This window comes from Trichomycterus rosablanca, chromosome 15 (genome assembly GCF_030014385.1).
Source record: "Trichomycterus rosablanca isolate fTriRos1 chromosome 15, fTriRos1.hap1, whole genome shotgun sequence".
NCBI lineage: Eukaryota > Metazoa > Chordata > Actinopteri > Siluriformes > Trichomycteridae > Trichomycterus > Trichomycterus rosablanca.
The window spans coordinates 9,791,292-9,808,823 of record NC_086002.1 but is presented as its reverse complement, the minus strand read 5'-3'; the positions used below and the strand labels follow the sequence as shown (position 1 = coordinate 9,808,823).

Here is a 17,532-nt window from a genome sequence, read left to right as displayed (position 1 = left end):
ACCCAACCAGCACTGTCAGATTTGCATAAACTTGCATGTAACCGTTTACAAATAAGTAACATAAACAATACATCATGTTTGCTGTGATAATACTAATGTATGGATTTGGCAAAGCACTTTTAACAAGAATGCTAACATTAGTTTTTTCCAAGCGACCCACATTACGACAATTTTTTATGCAACCCAGACAACACAAACAATGCATCTTATTCTCTCTGTTTTGCTCTGTACAATCTGGTCCCACCGTGGATTTCGTGTTTGTGTTATTTTTACCAATTTTTTTGGCTTGCAACCCACCTAAGAGTCACAACCCAGTGTTTGAAAAACTCTGCTTTAACGGATATTTGACAAATCATACACATACCATGAAGAGCAATTTCTGACCCTTTTACCCTAATGTCATCACTACCAAGTATCAAGCAAAAAAAAAACCTCGGCACTATTTGTGTAATGGTTACAAGTTAAACTACCCAGCATAAGGGTAAAATTATCTTTGGGACGGTGGTAGGCTAGTGGCTTTGGGCTTTCAACTAAAAGGTTGAGAATTCGAATCCCAGCTCTGCCATGCAGCCACTGTTGGGCCCTTGAGTAAGATCCTTATCTCTTGCTGCTTCAGGGGCACCGTACAATGGCTAACCCTGCGCTCTGGGATAACAAGCTGGGATATGTGAAAAAAATAACTTTGTTGTACTGTATGTCTGTATATGTACAAATAACAAATAAAGGAATTCTATAAAAAAAAAAATAATATTGAGCAGGTATATTATCCTCCCAGTATGATTTATGGCCACTGTTATGATCAGGTTAAAGAGACTTACACAACACTTATGTGGTACTGCACTGTCACAGAGTAAAAAAAATACTGCAAAAATACTTAACTATGGGATACTTGTGGCAAAATTCGTTGATCAACCAATTGAAAACCTCATATTACTGAAGAAATACAGCATTTGTACAAACCCTGTACAAAGCAAAAAAAGAATAGTACTCTACCTTGAGACTGGGTTGGCCCGACTTCTGCCCTCTTCACACTGGTCTGTCCTTTTCCTCCTCTGTGCAGCTGGGACGTTTCGTCTCTCTTTTACGGATGCAGTTGTCCTTTCATTCCCATTGCGCTCAGACATTTTAAAGCAGTGTTCTGCCTCGGCGTCACTTCCAAACCCTGACAGAGAAGTCATACAAAGAGGAAAGAAAGGGAGAAAAGTGAGAAACATAGAGATCAGTAATGGACAGGTTCCTGATTCACAAAGCACTTAGCTGTTGATTGTTTGTGCAATGTTCATAGTCAGTTATCCAGGCAGAACACACCCATTTGAATGACCACATGGGTATGGAATTATTTGGTATGTCACACTTAAGTGAGCAGTGCAAATGAATGTGTGCTGCTGAACTTTCATTATCATATATTTGCCAGTCACAACACTAGATCAGTAACATAAACATAAGCTTATGAGAAAAAACACCGAATATTCATGGATTAGCAGTATATTAAAAGCAAGAATCAGCAGATTGATGGTTCCCAGACAGCATAGCATCCAAGTATCCACCAGGTCAGTCTACACGTAAATTTATCTTAAAATCAATCAACACTTTTCTTTTAAATCTTTAAAACTGCAAAGGGTGCTTTCAAGCAGCCATGGTCAATACCCACAGATAGTGGTCTAAAGAGGGACAGGTGACAAACTGTTGACTGGTTGTTGGAAAGTCAAGACTTATTAATGCCAGAGTACATGAAGCTATGGTGTTTGATAAGGACCAACAGAAAAAGCAACTGCAGCCCAAATTGCAGATCACTTAAATACTAGTGTAAAAGTAAATGTCACACAATGCATAGTGCATTTAACCCTACTGTGTATGGGGATGTGTAGTTGCAAGCCAGTCAACATACAGGGAACCTGCTGGTTAAGTAACAGTACCAGATACAACAGGAGTCTTTTAGCCGTTTTGTTTTCAGTCCATGGGTCTGTCCGAAAACCTGTGTTTGATACACGGAGGAAGGTGTTAGCTGGCATGCTAGTGGAATGTGCTGCATCAGCCCATTGAGGCTAACTGTCTTAGCTTAGTAAGCGAAAACTGCGGTGACATAATCGCCATTGTCGCTGTCTAAGTAGTGTGTCTAAATAACTTGCCTTATAAGTTTGATGTCTTATTAGAATCCTCTCTACTTAGGCAGCTGCCTATGTAGGCAATGGGCAGGTAGGCAGTTTACTCGGTTTTCAAACAGACTCCATGTCTCTTCAGGTCAGAGCTGTTTTGACAGCACATTAAGGAGGTGATAGTAAATGTTTTGGTTTATCAGTGTATGTAAATAAAGAATTCTCAGTGCTCTGACCTTCACTGCCAGCAATGAGTGTACAATCAGATGCCACGCTTAGAGTACGGGACTCCACAGAGTCCAGGCTCTCGACGGAGTCCTCTCTCTTATAAGTCGGCCCTTCCCTCTCAGGGTACCAGGCCTCCCCAAATTCACTGTCCCTCACACTGGACTTTGAGCACGATGCCTCCTCTAGAGCCTGCAGTGACAGAGTGAGTGGTAGACATATTTTGTGATTCGTAATGGTTAATAAGCATGATGTTAATACAGATGCTGGGAATAAACAGAAAACATGATTTGTTCCTAAACAAGCTGGTAACCAACCTGTAATGATTTGCAGTCAGCCTGTTTACTAAAGAAAAAAAGCATCAGGGCATTTCTACAGAAATTGGACTCCTATTAAATAACACAATATAACTTTTGGCCTCTTAGTGTCTCAACTTTGACTATGAATCAATTAAATTAATTAGCATTGTCAGTACATTATTTTCTTAATATTTGGCTAAGAAAATGTTTAAACAGATCTAAGAACCCTGCATCATCTATACCCTTATTAAAAAAGCTAAATTTATAAGTATGTACACTGGAAATTCCCCCACGTCCTTCTGCACCCAATAATAAATGGCCAGCTCAAGTGTTTAAAATGACAGTCACCATATACACAACTTGTTTTAAACCACAAGTTTACTTTTCATGTCAAATTATTGTACTTCATAGAATGACATTACTACTACAACTACCATTGTAATGCAGAGCTAACAACCAACAACCTTTAAGCATTACCCTTCAGAATCTGATTACCCAAAGTGTCACAAGTGCATTTTTACTGATAGCAATTCCAATGAATGTAATCTTGCAAAAATAATAATGCATTTTCTGTATATATAACTAAAAAGTAAAAAAGGATTGCAGCTGGCTGCTATAAGCTTAGCAGCTCAAGGTACTGAGAGACACTTTTAGTATCAGAATGCCTCCGATGCCTCAGCATGTCTATGTCTCTCTGTACACACACACACAGCACATGGCAATTTAAAAAGCAGAGGCACAGCTGTACTAAGGTGACCTATGTACACTGTTTTAGTTAGTGGCTCTTAAAACCAGCAGTGACATTTACACTATTGAAACAGCAAACAACACTGTAATCATGCACATGCTTACTTACAGATCCCCTTATTTCTCACCTTGGACAAGGCAACACCCAGCAGTCCCTCAAAAGCTTTAAAGTTGAGCTGTGGCCCCGTACAGAAGGGGTCTGTCTGGGCCTTCCTTCCCAGCCAATATATGGTGATCAGAACCTAAAAAACAAAATGAATAATTAAGCCGACTGCTATTTAAAGTAAGAAGATTTATTTAGAACATGTAAAATTAGTCCAGAGCAACAAAATGATTAATAATCTTCATTTTTAGCCTGTATTTCCTCCTCCTAATCCCTCATGATCATACAATGTCATCGCTGTTAGCTGTAATCCACCCTGTCAGCACTCTCGTTGTCTGTGCCTCTTATGAAAGGCTCTAGTATTCCAATGTCCCTATTGTCTTTGGTCATCCAGAAAGATGCAAGCAAGAAAGCAAGAAAACAATCAGGCAAAGCAGATTCATGGCAGATTTTTAGAAGTAGTGTTACATAAACTACACTAGTGAGACATCAAATCCAAAGGCAAAGCCAGTTAATCTGCACATGCAGCAGCCAAAAGTATGTGAACACCTGATAATGAGCATTAATATAGAGTCTCCACCTTAGCAACAATAACAGTCTCCATTCATCTGAAGTCTTTCCAAAAGAGTATGTAAGGTGAGGCACTGACATTGGGTGAGAAGGCCTGGCTTGCAATTAACACTGCAGTTTGTCTTGAAGACGTTTAACGAAGGTCAAAGCTCTGTACAGGACTGTACAATTCATCAAACCTGTCTCTATGGAACTAGCTTCGTGCACAGGGGCTCAGTCATGAATTAAGCAATGGCTTTCCCAAAACTGTTGCCACAACATTATAAGTATATTATGTATTTAATAGAACATCACTTCCAAAAAAACGGGATAAAAGAGAAACAATAAATAAAAGCAAACAGCAATGATTAGCAAACCACAAATAATGATGTGAATATATGACTTCTGTTGGCATAACGGAGTCTTAACTTACATTTTAGTGACTGACTGTGTTTATTGACAAGGGTTTTCCAAAGTATTCCCTGAGCCTTTCTTTAAAGATTCTGATGCTGCCCATAATATTCTCCGAAGGAGCATTAACTTACAATATTATTCTGACCGATTATCCAGCCACCCCTGTACTTTTACTGAAAGAAACTAAACTGTCCTATCAAGTCATTTAAAACAGCAATGTAAAGCCACATGTAAAATAGCTAGATAGCACCACAATTCACATTTATACTACACATATAAAAGCAAATAAGGACAAGCAAACCCAGAAGAAGGTTTGTTCTGAAAGTATATACTATTCAAATACAGTTTTATCCAAATAGCTTCAAAGCTCAAGACAAATTCACCTGCATGGAATGATACTTAAATGAATAATTCAACATACATTTTTCAGTCTCCTGGAAGTCTCTTCATGTCTGTAGGTAAAAGAAAAAGTGAGAGAATCTGTAAGATAAAGCCCCTATTCAGAGAACATGCAGAGTATGTTTGAGTACAGCGTGCCACACACTATTGTAAAAAAACAGATTCATATATGTTAATACACAACGTAGCTGACTAAACGCATGCATTAGTTGAGTCCGTCATATTCGTTTCCATGAACTAGTCAAATGCTCTAAGAGAGGAATGTCATACTGTACTGAAACCCAAGCTGCACCGAGTTGAGCCATACAGCATTGCAGAGAAAGTCAGATAAAAATAGATACTCAACATATAGAGATCTACTGTGGTTTCACCAAAGCACAAGGTCTTGGAGTGAACCACTGTGGCTAACTTTGGAAATCCAGCTGTAGCTCCGACAAGACAAAAATTTACTTAGAAATCAAAGCACAGAAGAAAACGTATTGTCAGAAAAGAAGTTAGATTGGATTGATCCACAGACAATTACACAAAAATTAATAGCCAAGGCAGTAAGAGAGCAGATTCAACAATGAGACCTAATGAAGTGATGTGGGGTGATGATGACTATTTTATAATGTTTGCCAAAAAAGCTAAGCACCTGCAAATACCTGCATAATACATGGTCATTATGTCCCATTATTTTAATAGCAAACGTATAAATAAAAATTATAGTATAACATGCCAAAATAAAGACCTCATACAGCCAGTAGCAGCCAAGATTAGCTTCAACTCCAAGTTATGACAATATGATAAATGAATGCAATCTACGTCAAGAGCACTTTCATAGCATTCATAATTTTATGGCAAGGGGCAACAACGTCAAAAAATTTTGATAAAGTCTACAAAAGAAAAAAAGGGAACTGCTAATCCAGTCAAATAAAATGAGAGAGAGCTATGTAGAGTGAAATTCCACCAGCTCTTCATGTAAAACTAATGTAATTCCAAAATGCCAACTACATTTACAATTATGGCATTTTGCAGACACCTTTATCACAGTTCTGGCTAATTACAGTGCGAGCAACAGAGAGTTAAGGGCCTCAACAATGGCAACATGTTGAATGTGGGGCTTGAACCAGCAACCTTTACTAGTTATTACTGGATTACTAGTCTAGTACTTTAACCACTGAGGTTCCAAATCATTGCCTGAACGTGTGAGTAAGCAGGTACTTACTAAGACTCGTATTTCAAACCAGTTGTTAATTAATGTGCATTAGTCACCCTGACCAGTTTAACATACCAGGGGTCATGCGGAAAGCAGTAACAGTCTCAGATTCTGCACATCAGCAGATTCCACATCCACTTGCTATGACCACAATAACAACATACACAGACCTGCATGGTAGTTCACTGGCATACTGAAGATTTACTAAAGATTTGTAACCCTTACTAATTTTAACAAAGCTTCACCTGTTTAACAAGTCATCATAAATCCCTGAAGCATAACATGTCTGTTAAGTAATATTTTTTGCAATTAATTTGAATATAATATTACCCACAATGCCTGCCACTAACTGTTTAGTACAGTGTCGGATCCATCCAACCAGTCCTAAAAACTGAAAACAATGACAGCTAACCTTACAGTGACACGAGTGGAGACATCCTGAAGGTCTCCTGGATGGAAGAGCTGGGCATCATTCAACCCGAGTTTCCCACAGGCCTTCAGGAACACATTCACGTTGTCCTGCAGAAAGCATACAGGTACTGATTAAAAGCTGCTTTTAGCTCATAGGAAAAGCAATGATTGTTTGATAATGTTAACTACTGTGCTACTCATGTCCCATGAGGCAAAGCTGACCCTGTGTTCACACTAGAGTGCAACAGAGTGACAGGAAGCCAATTACCTGCCATGTCAAAGCATGACAGAGCGCTCGGTAGCAAGCAACACAGAACTGACACACAACATTCCTCAATTTTAAGCAGACTAGGTATGCAGTGGTACAGCAACATATCCCAGTAATTGACTCTAGTTGATCTGACAGACCATCAAATGGCACCAGAGTCTGACATTTTTCCCTTCCCCTCAGTTTTCAGCATTCGGCCGTCATTCAGCAGTGTTTGGCATACAAAACAGGGAAAAAAACTTTAAATTAGAGATGGGACGATCGATCGGCTATGAATCGGTATCGGCCGATTTTTAATCAAAATATGCTATCGGCGATCGGCGATATTTGCTAAAAGTAGCCGATCCGATCGTGTGATATATAAAGACCACGTTAAGTTAACAGCTCAGTGGATTGATCCAGACTTTGAGCTACGACGCGCCAACCATCACATCACCATTCATCAACCATCGTACAGAAACCACAGTGAAAGCTCTTCATGACCTAAAATAACATCATTAACGTTGTGCATCATACATACGATGTAATTTTGCTGATTGTAATATTTACTTTAAAAAGATAATTCAACCCGGTCACATCTGAGTCGATTCTATCAGCACGTTATATAAACTCCTGGTTCACTTTGGTAAATCGTAAGCGGTTCTTACTTGTGATGTAGATGAGAACAGAAAACGTTAGAGCCAATCAGAGGCAAAAGTTTATTCATTACCAAATTCGTTAGTTCAGGATCATCTGCTGAACTTTTAGGGTAATCAGAACTTTTAGCTCCACAGACGGAACGAGTCTGACTCGGTGACCGCTCTGTGGTAATAGCGGTTTAATTAAGCTTTTTAATGTAAGAAAGTCACACAAAATGTTCTGTAGTAGCTGGTGTTTATTTAAAACCACAGCATTTATTAATAACAGTAAAAACGGAGAGAGAAACTTACGCGTCACATTCGACTCCTGAATCAGAATCATTTAAAGCGACACTGTGAACAAAGCGTTTTTTTTTTAAAGAAACACACACACGCTGTTGCTTTCGGTTTATTTTCACTGTGAGGCTCTTTTTAAGTTTTTTTCAGACTAAACTGGATAACATTAAACCTGTGTGTGTGTGTGTGTGGTCAGTTAGACTAATAAGATATGTCTCCTGTGGGTGAAAAAAATAATTGTTTGGTTACTTTATTATTTACTGCTGATTTTGCGCTAAAAATTGCATGTCACCGCCCGCCCCCCCCCCCCCCCCCGATCGAAATCGACTATCGTCCGATTGCCCTGAATGGAGATCGGAGATCGCAATCGGTGCCAAAAACCCCGATCGTCCCATCTCTACTTTAAATGGCTTTAATTTTTCCTGTTTTTTTTTTTAAACATTACACAGTGTTGTGTAACAGTTATCTAGTAGATTATTAAGTATATGTTAGGTCATGAGCATTGCCCGATCAGTAGTGTCTGCTTTCCACATCTACAAGAGACATAAGCAAGCGACGTTAACAACTTATCGGCTAGTGTGAACAAAGAGTCACTTGTTTATTTATTTAAATGTTTTATGCCAAGCTTACACAGTGGTTATATTCACGGCAGGAAAGGTAGGTAATTCTCATATTTCAGTTTATTGTCCTTGTCAAGTGTTGTTCTTTAGATGCACTCTTTTAGACCAATTTTTTCCAAAAACTTGGACCGTTTTCATTTCGACTTGATTATAGATTTTTCTCATAGTCTTTGGTATTGCAATAGATTGTCGCTGCTGTAAGTACTTAGAACATTCAAACAAAGGGTCACCTGCTGATAATAGATTATGTCAAGTACAGTAACAATGCACATTTTGCAAATTTCTGTGTAAGTGTTTGTACTGTTCTTTAACTAAAGTTATAGTGAGCACATGCATTGGACACATGCTACTCAACAGTGATTACGTACAGTGCTTACTTGGTACAACCTAATCAAGGTAGTGTTCTGTTAATCTGTTAAAAACAGACTTATCAGAGATGACAGCAGACAGCCTTTTTTGTTTGTATTAAGCCTAAGCAGCGTTCTAACAGCAGCATTTTTTTTCTCCTCTGACTTTTGATGAGTGAGGCAGGAGGTGGAATGAAATGAAAAAAGTTTAATTTGTTTTAGCACTGATATCGCTGTACCAAAAGTCAAACACTCATGCAAATCCACACATTTTATTCTTAAAGGATGTGAGATAATGCAAATGAGAGCATGACAGCTTAACAGCAGCAATCAAACAAAACCTGACACCCATTATCAAGTTAAAAAAATAAAAAGATACTTACTAAGCCAGCAATAGGTGTAGAAAGTCTGTTCACTCTCTTAATAATTCCTGGCTTAAGCTTGTTGATCAGGCTGCACAAAAGTGACAAAACAAAAAACATAAATTGAGTTTACTTACTTTAATTTTCATTACATATTTACTAAAGCTATTAAAAACTTCTTACTTACTCGCATAACAACACGCCATTCTCCAGTGCAGATCTGAAATTACTGCTGCCAAATTTCTTTTTGGTTACCTCCTAAAAAGAATTAGAAATTAGCATAATTAACATTTTGCTTATCTAGTCATGAACTTATGCTTTCAGAATGCAGACTATAAAGGAAATCTTTCATGTCCATTTAACAAATAGAATTTGATCATCACCAAAGGGCTGATTACAAGATTACATAATTGCAGAACAGGTGATGTAAACTGTGCTTAAATGCATGGTAATAATCTGATTATGGTCAGGTTCTGGCAGTAGTTAGATATTTGGGAGGTCATAATTATCTAAAGATGTTTAAAGATAAGGCCCTATTCCTCTGAATCCCCCCCTCCTTCCAATCCCAAATGTGCATGGAAATGCCTACTTCATAATAATTGTGCATGCGCCAGTCGGGGATTGTGAATGTGAGAGAATGTGTCAGACATGCTGCATCAAAATCAAACTCCTAAGCACCATCAAAAGCACATAAAATCAGAGCAAAAATATAAGGTCAACCAGTTTGGCAAATGTTTTTTAATCCAAGATTATGTGGACAGTCGGGTACACACATAAGAGATGGCACTAGGACACAATGTAGAACGATCCATCTTGCAACACATAAAAGGACCCGTTAGTAATGTCCTGGTACCAGATAACATCAGGACTTTTACAGATTTCTTGTGGAGTCCATGTCTCTGTAGTATAGAACAGTTTTGACAGCATATTAGGTGGTTTAATGTTATGTCTGATCTGTGTATGGATAACATCTTCATTACTGATTTAATTGTCGTTTTTCCATAGCCGCATGTGTGAAGAAAAACTCATAATCCCCCAAATCAGGTTCTATACATTTTTTAGTATGGTCAAACACATAGCAGACCCCCAGTTCTGTTACACATTGTGCTCATCCAAGTTAGCTCATGCATAAATTACTAAGAACACAGAAAGCACTCAGTGAGAGTAAACGGTTCATATTGACATCATTAACGCTTATTAAACTGCTACACAATAATAAGGCCAGCGCTTTCTTTTAGGGAATAGAGCATCCATGCAAGGAGGCACCCAACCTTCAGTTACATAAAGGCATGTGCATAAGCGGGCATTAGTAGCCTTTAGGTAGGAAAAAGATCTGTGGATGAGACAGATCTGAGGGTCTTTGTGCTCGGCTTGAAGAGCAATAAACAGTCTGGGCTTGCTCCCATTTGCCTGTTTGGCTAGATGGAATGCCAATGACAATGGTAGCTTTCCAAAACCAGCAGGTTGTCTGGCTTAAATAGGCACCAAAAGTGCAATAAAATGTTTTAAAAGAATTCTTCAAATAGTGCAGAGGCCAGACACAGTAGCAAGATTTCTTCTTACCAGACAAAGTGACATTAGTGAGAGCAACAAACACTTGCAAAAAAGGGTTGTATCAGGAACTTGCAAACTTAAGAGAACACAAAACTGGTTAAGTCAACAGAAATAGAAAAGTTCAGTAAGGTGCATAACATGTGGACTCCCCTTATAACAAGGATGATGTGAAAATATATTATTGGTGAGTAATGATTCATTGCCATTAGCTCAATTAATATCCACCTAAATAATAAAAAAATTAAATAAAAAAATTAATTTAAATAAATAAAATAAATAAATAAAATAAAATAAATAAATAAAATTACTATTTATTTGTTTTGAATGTGACAGACCTACATGTGATGCCTTTTCCTCCCAACCTAGCCATGTCCAGTTACCCAGTTGTAACTTTCTCTGCTTATGAAGGCACACACCCTCATCAAAAATAGCTATAGACTATCAAATACCCCCTGGAAGATGTGCATAGTTGTCAACCGTTTCTTTTCAACTGGAACATAAGCCATCACACAGAGGACAGTGTTGTGTATGGAGAGTTACAAACTACAATCCATCATACTTACTTACACACTCGACCAGCCAGCAGAGGACACAGGTGCAGCAGCAGTGAGAGACCTTTTGACCAACCCACCATTGCAGACACAGTTGTACAGCTGTTATTGACAATCGGATCTCATCGTGGTGCACTAGTGCATTAGACCACTGAGCCACCAAAGTGCCCATGTCTAAAGCTACCATTGTCCACTTTAAGCACTGTTATATTAAAGTGAAAACATCTAGAAATAACAATTAAGCAACAATGCTCACAGAACAGGTAACCAAGTACTAAAGTCTGAAGCAAATTTAAATACTCAATTCTCCATTGTAACACTCTCCTCCAAGTTCTAAAATGCTTCTAGGAGCAACACCAAGACAAGAACTGTTGATCAGGAGGTATAAAGCACACTGCCATTAGACACAACTGTAGCAAGTGAAGGCAGTTATAACATCAAATAGGGAACACTACAATACCCACGGTTAGAAATCAGATGCTCAGGGTAGACAATATGAACTTTGTCACATTTTTTTTGCTTTGTTTTCTAGTTATGTTATGTGTACTGCTGATGCCCAAATGTCTGTACTCAACAATCTTCTGATTAGGTCATGGTCAGATGTGAATGAAAACAGATATAGGACACAATTATTTTTAGGGTGCTCTGATTAATGTTGTAATATAATCTTACTAAAGAGACAGAGATCTTAAAAGCACTGTTAGCTTGCTTTAATTAGTACATAGTACATAGAAAATCAAACAGTGTTTAAGCTCTTCTAAAGTGTGCAAAAGCTGCACAGCCAGCTAACACATCTAAATTAACCACAGAAGCAAAAAAAGGAAGTAGCATCAGCCGGAAATAGTAGCCTAGGTAAAGTCATTGCAAAACTTGCACATAATAAGACTTGAAAAGTACAGCAGCAAAAATAGCCATTTGGTAGTCCACAAATTACCAGACACATCTACACTGAAAAGCATCAAGTAAGAGGCATAAACGGCACTAACAATGGTACACAAAAACTGAAAATGTCTAGTAATAAACTAGATAAACCAAATGTTATGTATATAGCTGAAAAAAAAAAAAAAAATTATATATATATATATATATATATATATATATATATATAACTGAAGTTATTATTTTTTTTTAATCATCAAAATTAGCAGTTATAAGATATCACACAAACTTAACACTGTTTAACATCTAGTTTATTTGCATAAGGGTAGAAATATGAATCTAACCTTTTAAAATTATTGGCTGTCTCACTGTGATGGAAACGTATCAGCAAGATAGTTTGCCATGTTTCCTTAGGCAAATATTAAAACTAGGGATGTTAATGATTAACTGACAAAGAACTCATTGTTTAATTAACTTTGTTGTTATTTTTTAATAAAAAGCACAACAGTAAATGTTGCTGTAATGTTGAACAGTAAACTTAACCACCATGAGCACAACCCACAACTTCTACATTCTCAAATCAGCTCAATATAAGCACTAACAAAACACGATCATTGGAAAAAATGGAAATGGGAGATAGGCAGGATGGATGTAAATGTGTGGAGGGTACATCTATAAACAGAGTGCATAATTTAATGTAACGTGCCATATGAACCTGTAATATCTGCAATAAAAATATAGGCTTTCAAGTTAGCACTTTATGAAGTTCTGTAAACAAACATGTGTTTTTAATTTAAAAATGCATAAGGGTGGAATATTGCGTACAGCCATAAATCAAGTCCATATGGCAACCCAGGTATTATAAAATGCTTACCAAGAGTCTGTCATGTTTGTATTTGTAACAGTAAAGACTCTAGCTGAGTTAAAGGCTCAAGAAAGACATGTGTATTACATGACTAGTAGATGAAAACTAAATGAGCCAGCATAGCTTTAAGCATTTTAGATACTGTTCATCTTTTAATCAACTTGCTTTATTCAGTTTTACAAATTCTATTTCATTATGATCTCCTGATATCTCTGCTGTATTTGCATTAACACCAGATAAAATGCTGTTCAGTTTTGATAATGAATTTAAAAAGCCAGTTTGATTCTGTAGGAACAAATAATGTGTGATATATTTTAATTCTCTCTCTTCATCCAGGGTGGCAGTGCTGCATGTTGGCACCTCTGGTAGCATGGATACCACACAATCCTTTTCCCAGTCATGTATGAGATGAGTTTGCTTTGGGTTAAACCAGTTTTCTTCTACTGTCCAAAATATGCAAAAGTAGGACTAGTTAATCCAAGTTGTCCCTGGGTGCAAATGTGTGAGTAAATAATAGGGTAAGTGTGTAATGGTCTGCAATGGACTGGGGTATAATCCAGGTGTAGTTGGCATTGCACCCAGTTCCCAGGCAAAACCTGCCCACCCAAATATTTTAAATGAATTATGTTTTTATTTACTTTGCAACATTAAAACAGCAAAAGGCTATAAAATAGAAATATGAGGCATTTCTAATTTAAATACTATATGGTCAAAAGTATGGGAACACCTGACCTTAAGTTTGATGTGCATCACATTTTAATAGCTCAAACTTTTGTTACCCATATCTTGCATTTTCTACGTGTCTTTCGATCAAAACTAAATTAATTTAAAAGGCAAATCGCCATGTTTGAATTTAGGAACCGAGAGACGAGATGTAAAATTAAATCAGTCTTACCTCAATCCATTTCTGCGCCTCACTGAACGCCACCTCACAACCAACAGCAGGCTGCTCACGCCACTCCATCACCAAACACTATCAAACCAATCTGCAAGAGATTTAATGCAAGTTAAGTTTCGACAAACGTGGTTTATTTGTCACTTATTATAATTGTTTCTAGTCATATACCCTGTAAACAATAGCTCCTTGTGTTGTTGGGAGTCGATTCTGAGGACTCGACTCAGTAATTCCAAGTGTTCAGATTTTAAGAGACTCTTTGATTCGAATCATTTGATTCACAACATTTGCAAACATATCCGAATATATATTCGAAGTCCAATGTTTTATATTCGACTACATACAAATAAACACTCAAGTTAGCCTTGTTCTAGAAAGTTATGTTGGTCCTACGCAGACATTGTACCACGGCTTTTTTCATTTAAAGTTTCCCCTTTAACAAGTGTTTTCGCCTGAGGTGAAGCTGCTTTCCGTTAATGTGCGCGTGCCTCCATCCTCACCTCTTAAAGTGGCGCCTTGATTTCCTCTCGAACATATGCAGATTTAACGTCTTGTTTTGTGGTTTCCGTGAAGCAGAACTGCTTCAAATTAAACATTAAATGTGTCTCCTACCGTGACGTTCGGAAGAAAAATGTCCCTTGTAGTCGCTACATAAACGTCGCAGGTGATAAAGCCTCCCTAGTAAAAGTTCTGTAGTGAAGAGAAGGTTTTTAAATAGCCACGCCCCTCTTTATAAAGTCAGGTAAACCACGCCCCCTGTTGATCAAATGTGTAGTGTAATGCCACCAGGTGAGGGACAGTGGCTGACCATGTCTCACACACACACACACACACACACACACATTTTTTATTTTTAATAATGCTTACATTTAGTGGTATTACTGTCGATGTTATTATTTTAAATATATTTTTATTGTTGTTGTACTTGCATTGTTTGCACTGTCTTACATACTCAATGTATTTTATAGTTATTTTCCTTTTATTATTTTTCTTAAAAATGTAACTAAACAATACGAATGTCCATATTTATCTTGTCAATAAAGCCACGTCTGAGTTAACATTATCCATGTGCGCATGCTCAGTACATACGTTTATAAAAACCCTTAAAAAAATTTTTATCATTTAGTTGGCGTTGACTTTAAAAGTAATTACTAATACTAATAATGTAATTTGACATTTTGTACATTCTTTGTACATTACAAACACATCTACTGACATTACTTATATTAGATGAACAAACAACAATGGCAAATGTTTTAACATAAAAAGCTTTTAATGAGTAGATGAAATCAACATGCTTAAAGTAATCTGGGCATGTGCTTCAATAAAAACGATCTTAAGCTCTTGAGTTCAAATCCCAGTTATCGCTGATCGGCGATAGGGGGTTTCACACTACACAATCTACCATCGGAAGGAATCGCAGACGAGTCTGTCTGTTCTCCCAAAATACGTTTTGTCACGAAAACAAACGCGAGAAGTTATGAGGGGTTTAATGATACTATGTACTGTAGTGGTGTTCGATACTGTTTCTTCTGTAATGATCCTCTCTCTCTCTCTCTCTCTCTCTCTGCTACATGTGCCGCTTAGTCACGTGACGGTACCACAACAAAACACAGTGAACCAGGAGCAGTGAGGTGAGCATGTAAGATTATCATTATAAAGCCCTGAAACACCAAGAGCTGAGCAAACATACCAGTCCCCTCATCCAACTGGTCCTGAGTCACTACACCCATACACCACTAACACAAACAGATACACCACTAACACACACAGATACACCAGTAACACACACAGATACACCACTAACACACACCCATACACCACTAACACACACAGATACACCACTAACACACACAGATACACCAGTAACACACACAGATACACCACTAACACACACCGATACACCACTAACACACACAGATACACCACTAACACACAGATACACAAGTAACACACACAGACACTGTAATAACACACGCCGACACACCACTAACACACACTAACACAATAAAGACTCAGGAACAAGAGAAATCTGTAAACCCAATTACAATAAACCAAATTACACAAAAAATCCGAACTAAATATCTGAATTATTGGGAAAACTGAAACTAAAACTCAAAGTAAAATGCAGTGCTATTTGGCCCTAAACAGACACTACAGTGCAGCAGATTATCTGAGCACAGTATCCGACCCTAAATTAAGAAACACCCTGACGAGGTACAGACTGAGCGCACACGACCTGGCCGTGGAGACGGGGCGACACACCCGGTCCTGGCTGCCCCGGGAGGAGAGGTTGTGCCAGCACTGCACTCTCAGTACAGTAGAGACAGAGCTGCACTTCCTCACCCGGTGTACCAAGTACCACCACGTCCGCTCCCAATTCTTCCCTAAATTTAATAACGTCATCCCCAACTTTACCTCCCTCCCAGACCCCGACAAACTGCCCCACCTACTGGGGGAGCACAGAGCACTCTATACTCACACCTGCCACCAGGTGAGGGACAGTGGGTGACCATGTCTCATACACACACACACACACACACACACAAACTGATTGTTTTACTACCTCATTATTGTAAATATTATACTTTTTATTGTTATTATTTTGCACTGTTTTTATAAATATTTTATTCTATTCTATATTTTTTGCACATGTAACTGTTCTGTATATTTTTGTTCTTTCTTATTTTTATTTTTATATTTCTCTGTAACTTGCTTTGGCAATACGAATGTCATTATTTGTCATGCCAATAAAGCTTCTTTTGAGTTTGAGTTGAGTAAGATGTGAGAGGAGCGTCTGTACAAACATGGTTTCTATTTTCTTATGAAATGGGAGAAACGTGCTGAATGTAGCGGAGAAAAAGTAAAACTGAAGTATTGATACTATTATTTATACTAGTAATAAGGTTAGAATAGCCGTGTGACTATCAATACCTAGCCTAGCCAACTAGTTCACAGCTGAGATACTGACTAAAACCCAAATATTATACTCATTACCCAAATATATACTCATATATCATAACTATTATTATTATTATAAAAGATAAAGACTTGTGCACGAGTACTTGTTAGCTTAGTAGCTAGTGTTAGCTGCTAAGCTAATGGCAGGGGTTTCTGTTCCCAAAAGCACTCTGTATTTATAAATCTATCATATTATGATTGTAATACATACATTTTTGTAAGTAGCTGCTCTCAGTAGGATTGTAGATAGATTTAGTTGTTTAAAGCGGTCTGATATTTTGTTTCTGGTGCTTTACTCTCTCACAACGTTACTATCATGACGTATCACCACCAAGCGGCTAATGCCTAGTTCACACCACGATTTTTGCCCTGATTTTCGCTCGGCGACTGGTCGGCGCTAGATTTGCCGGCTCGGGAGCAACTCGGCGTTCGCTCGGCGATCAAAACTTGGCTCTCAATCGCTAAGTGTGAACTACTCAACAACTCGATCCGACCGGCTCGCCGAGCGCTCGGCGACCAGATCGAGATTTCTAGCATGTGAGACATCTGATCTGAGTTGCACGCAGTGTTGCCAACTCCTCAGTAAGGAAAGTAGCTATTGGCTGTCCTAAAAGTCGCTAGAAGTCGCTAAATGACGTCATCGCCTAATTTGCATAATGTCAATTTGCATGTAATTGACGCTGTAGAAGAGAGGAATAACATCGTGGGAGAAACAAAAAGTGGGTAAAAAAAACACCCTAAATATGTTTAGAACTACAAATGAACATTCTTTTGTTGATTCGTGGTTTGTTTTTGTTTTTCAAGACAACACTGAGCTACTCTGGGCAGGGTTGCCAGATTGCAACAGTAATTTTCAGCCAAAATGCATGAAAAAC

At 38.0% G+C, this 17,532-nt stretch overlaps 1 protein-coding gene across 1 annotated transcript in view; it reads right to left on the bottom strand.

Annotated features, from left to right (window-relative positions):
* lmo7b (LIM domain 7b) overlaps positions 1–14,354 on the bottom strand; it is a 40,841-nt gene extending 26,487 nt beyond the window's left edge. Inside the window, exons 1-9 of the mRNA XM_063010497.1 lie at positions 14,309–14,354; positions 13,697–13,787; positions 9,140–9,210; positions 8,974–9,043; positions 6,443–6,549; positions 4,855–4,885; positions 3,496–3,609; positions 2,333–2,513; positions 994–1,162 (exon numbers count right to left, since the gene is read on the bottom strand). Of these exons, the coding sequence (XP_062866567.1) occupies positions 994–1,162; positions 2,333–2,513; positions 3,496–3,609; positions 4,855–4,885; positions 6,443–6,549; positions 8,974–9,043; positions 9,140–9,210; positions 13,697–13,765 (812 nt within the window). The 5' untranslated portion in view covers positions 13,766–13,787; positions 14,309–14,354. The remainder of the gene's footprint in view (positions 1–993; positions 1,163–2,332; positions 2,514–3,495; positions 3,610–4,854; positions 4,886–6,442; positions 6,550–8,973; positions 9,044–9,139; positions 9,211–13,696; positions 13,788–14,308) is intronic.
* Positions 14,355–17,532: the final 3,178 nt, after the last annotated feature.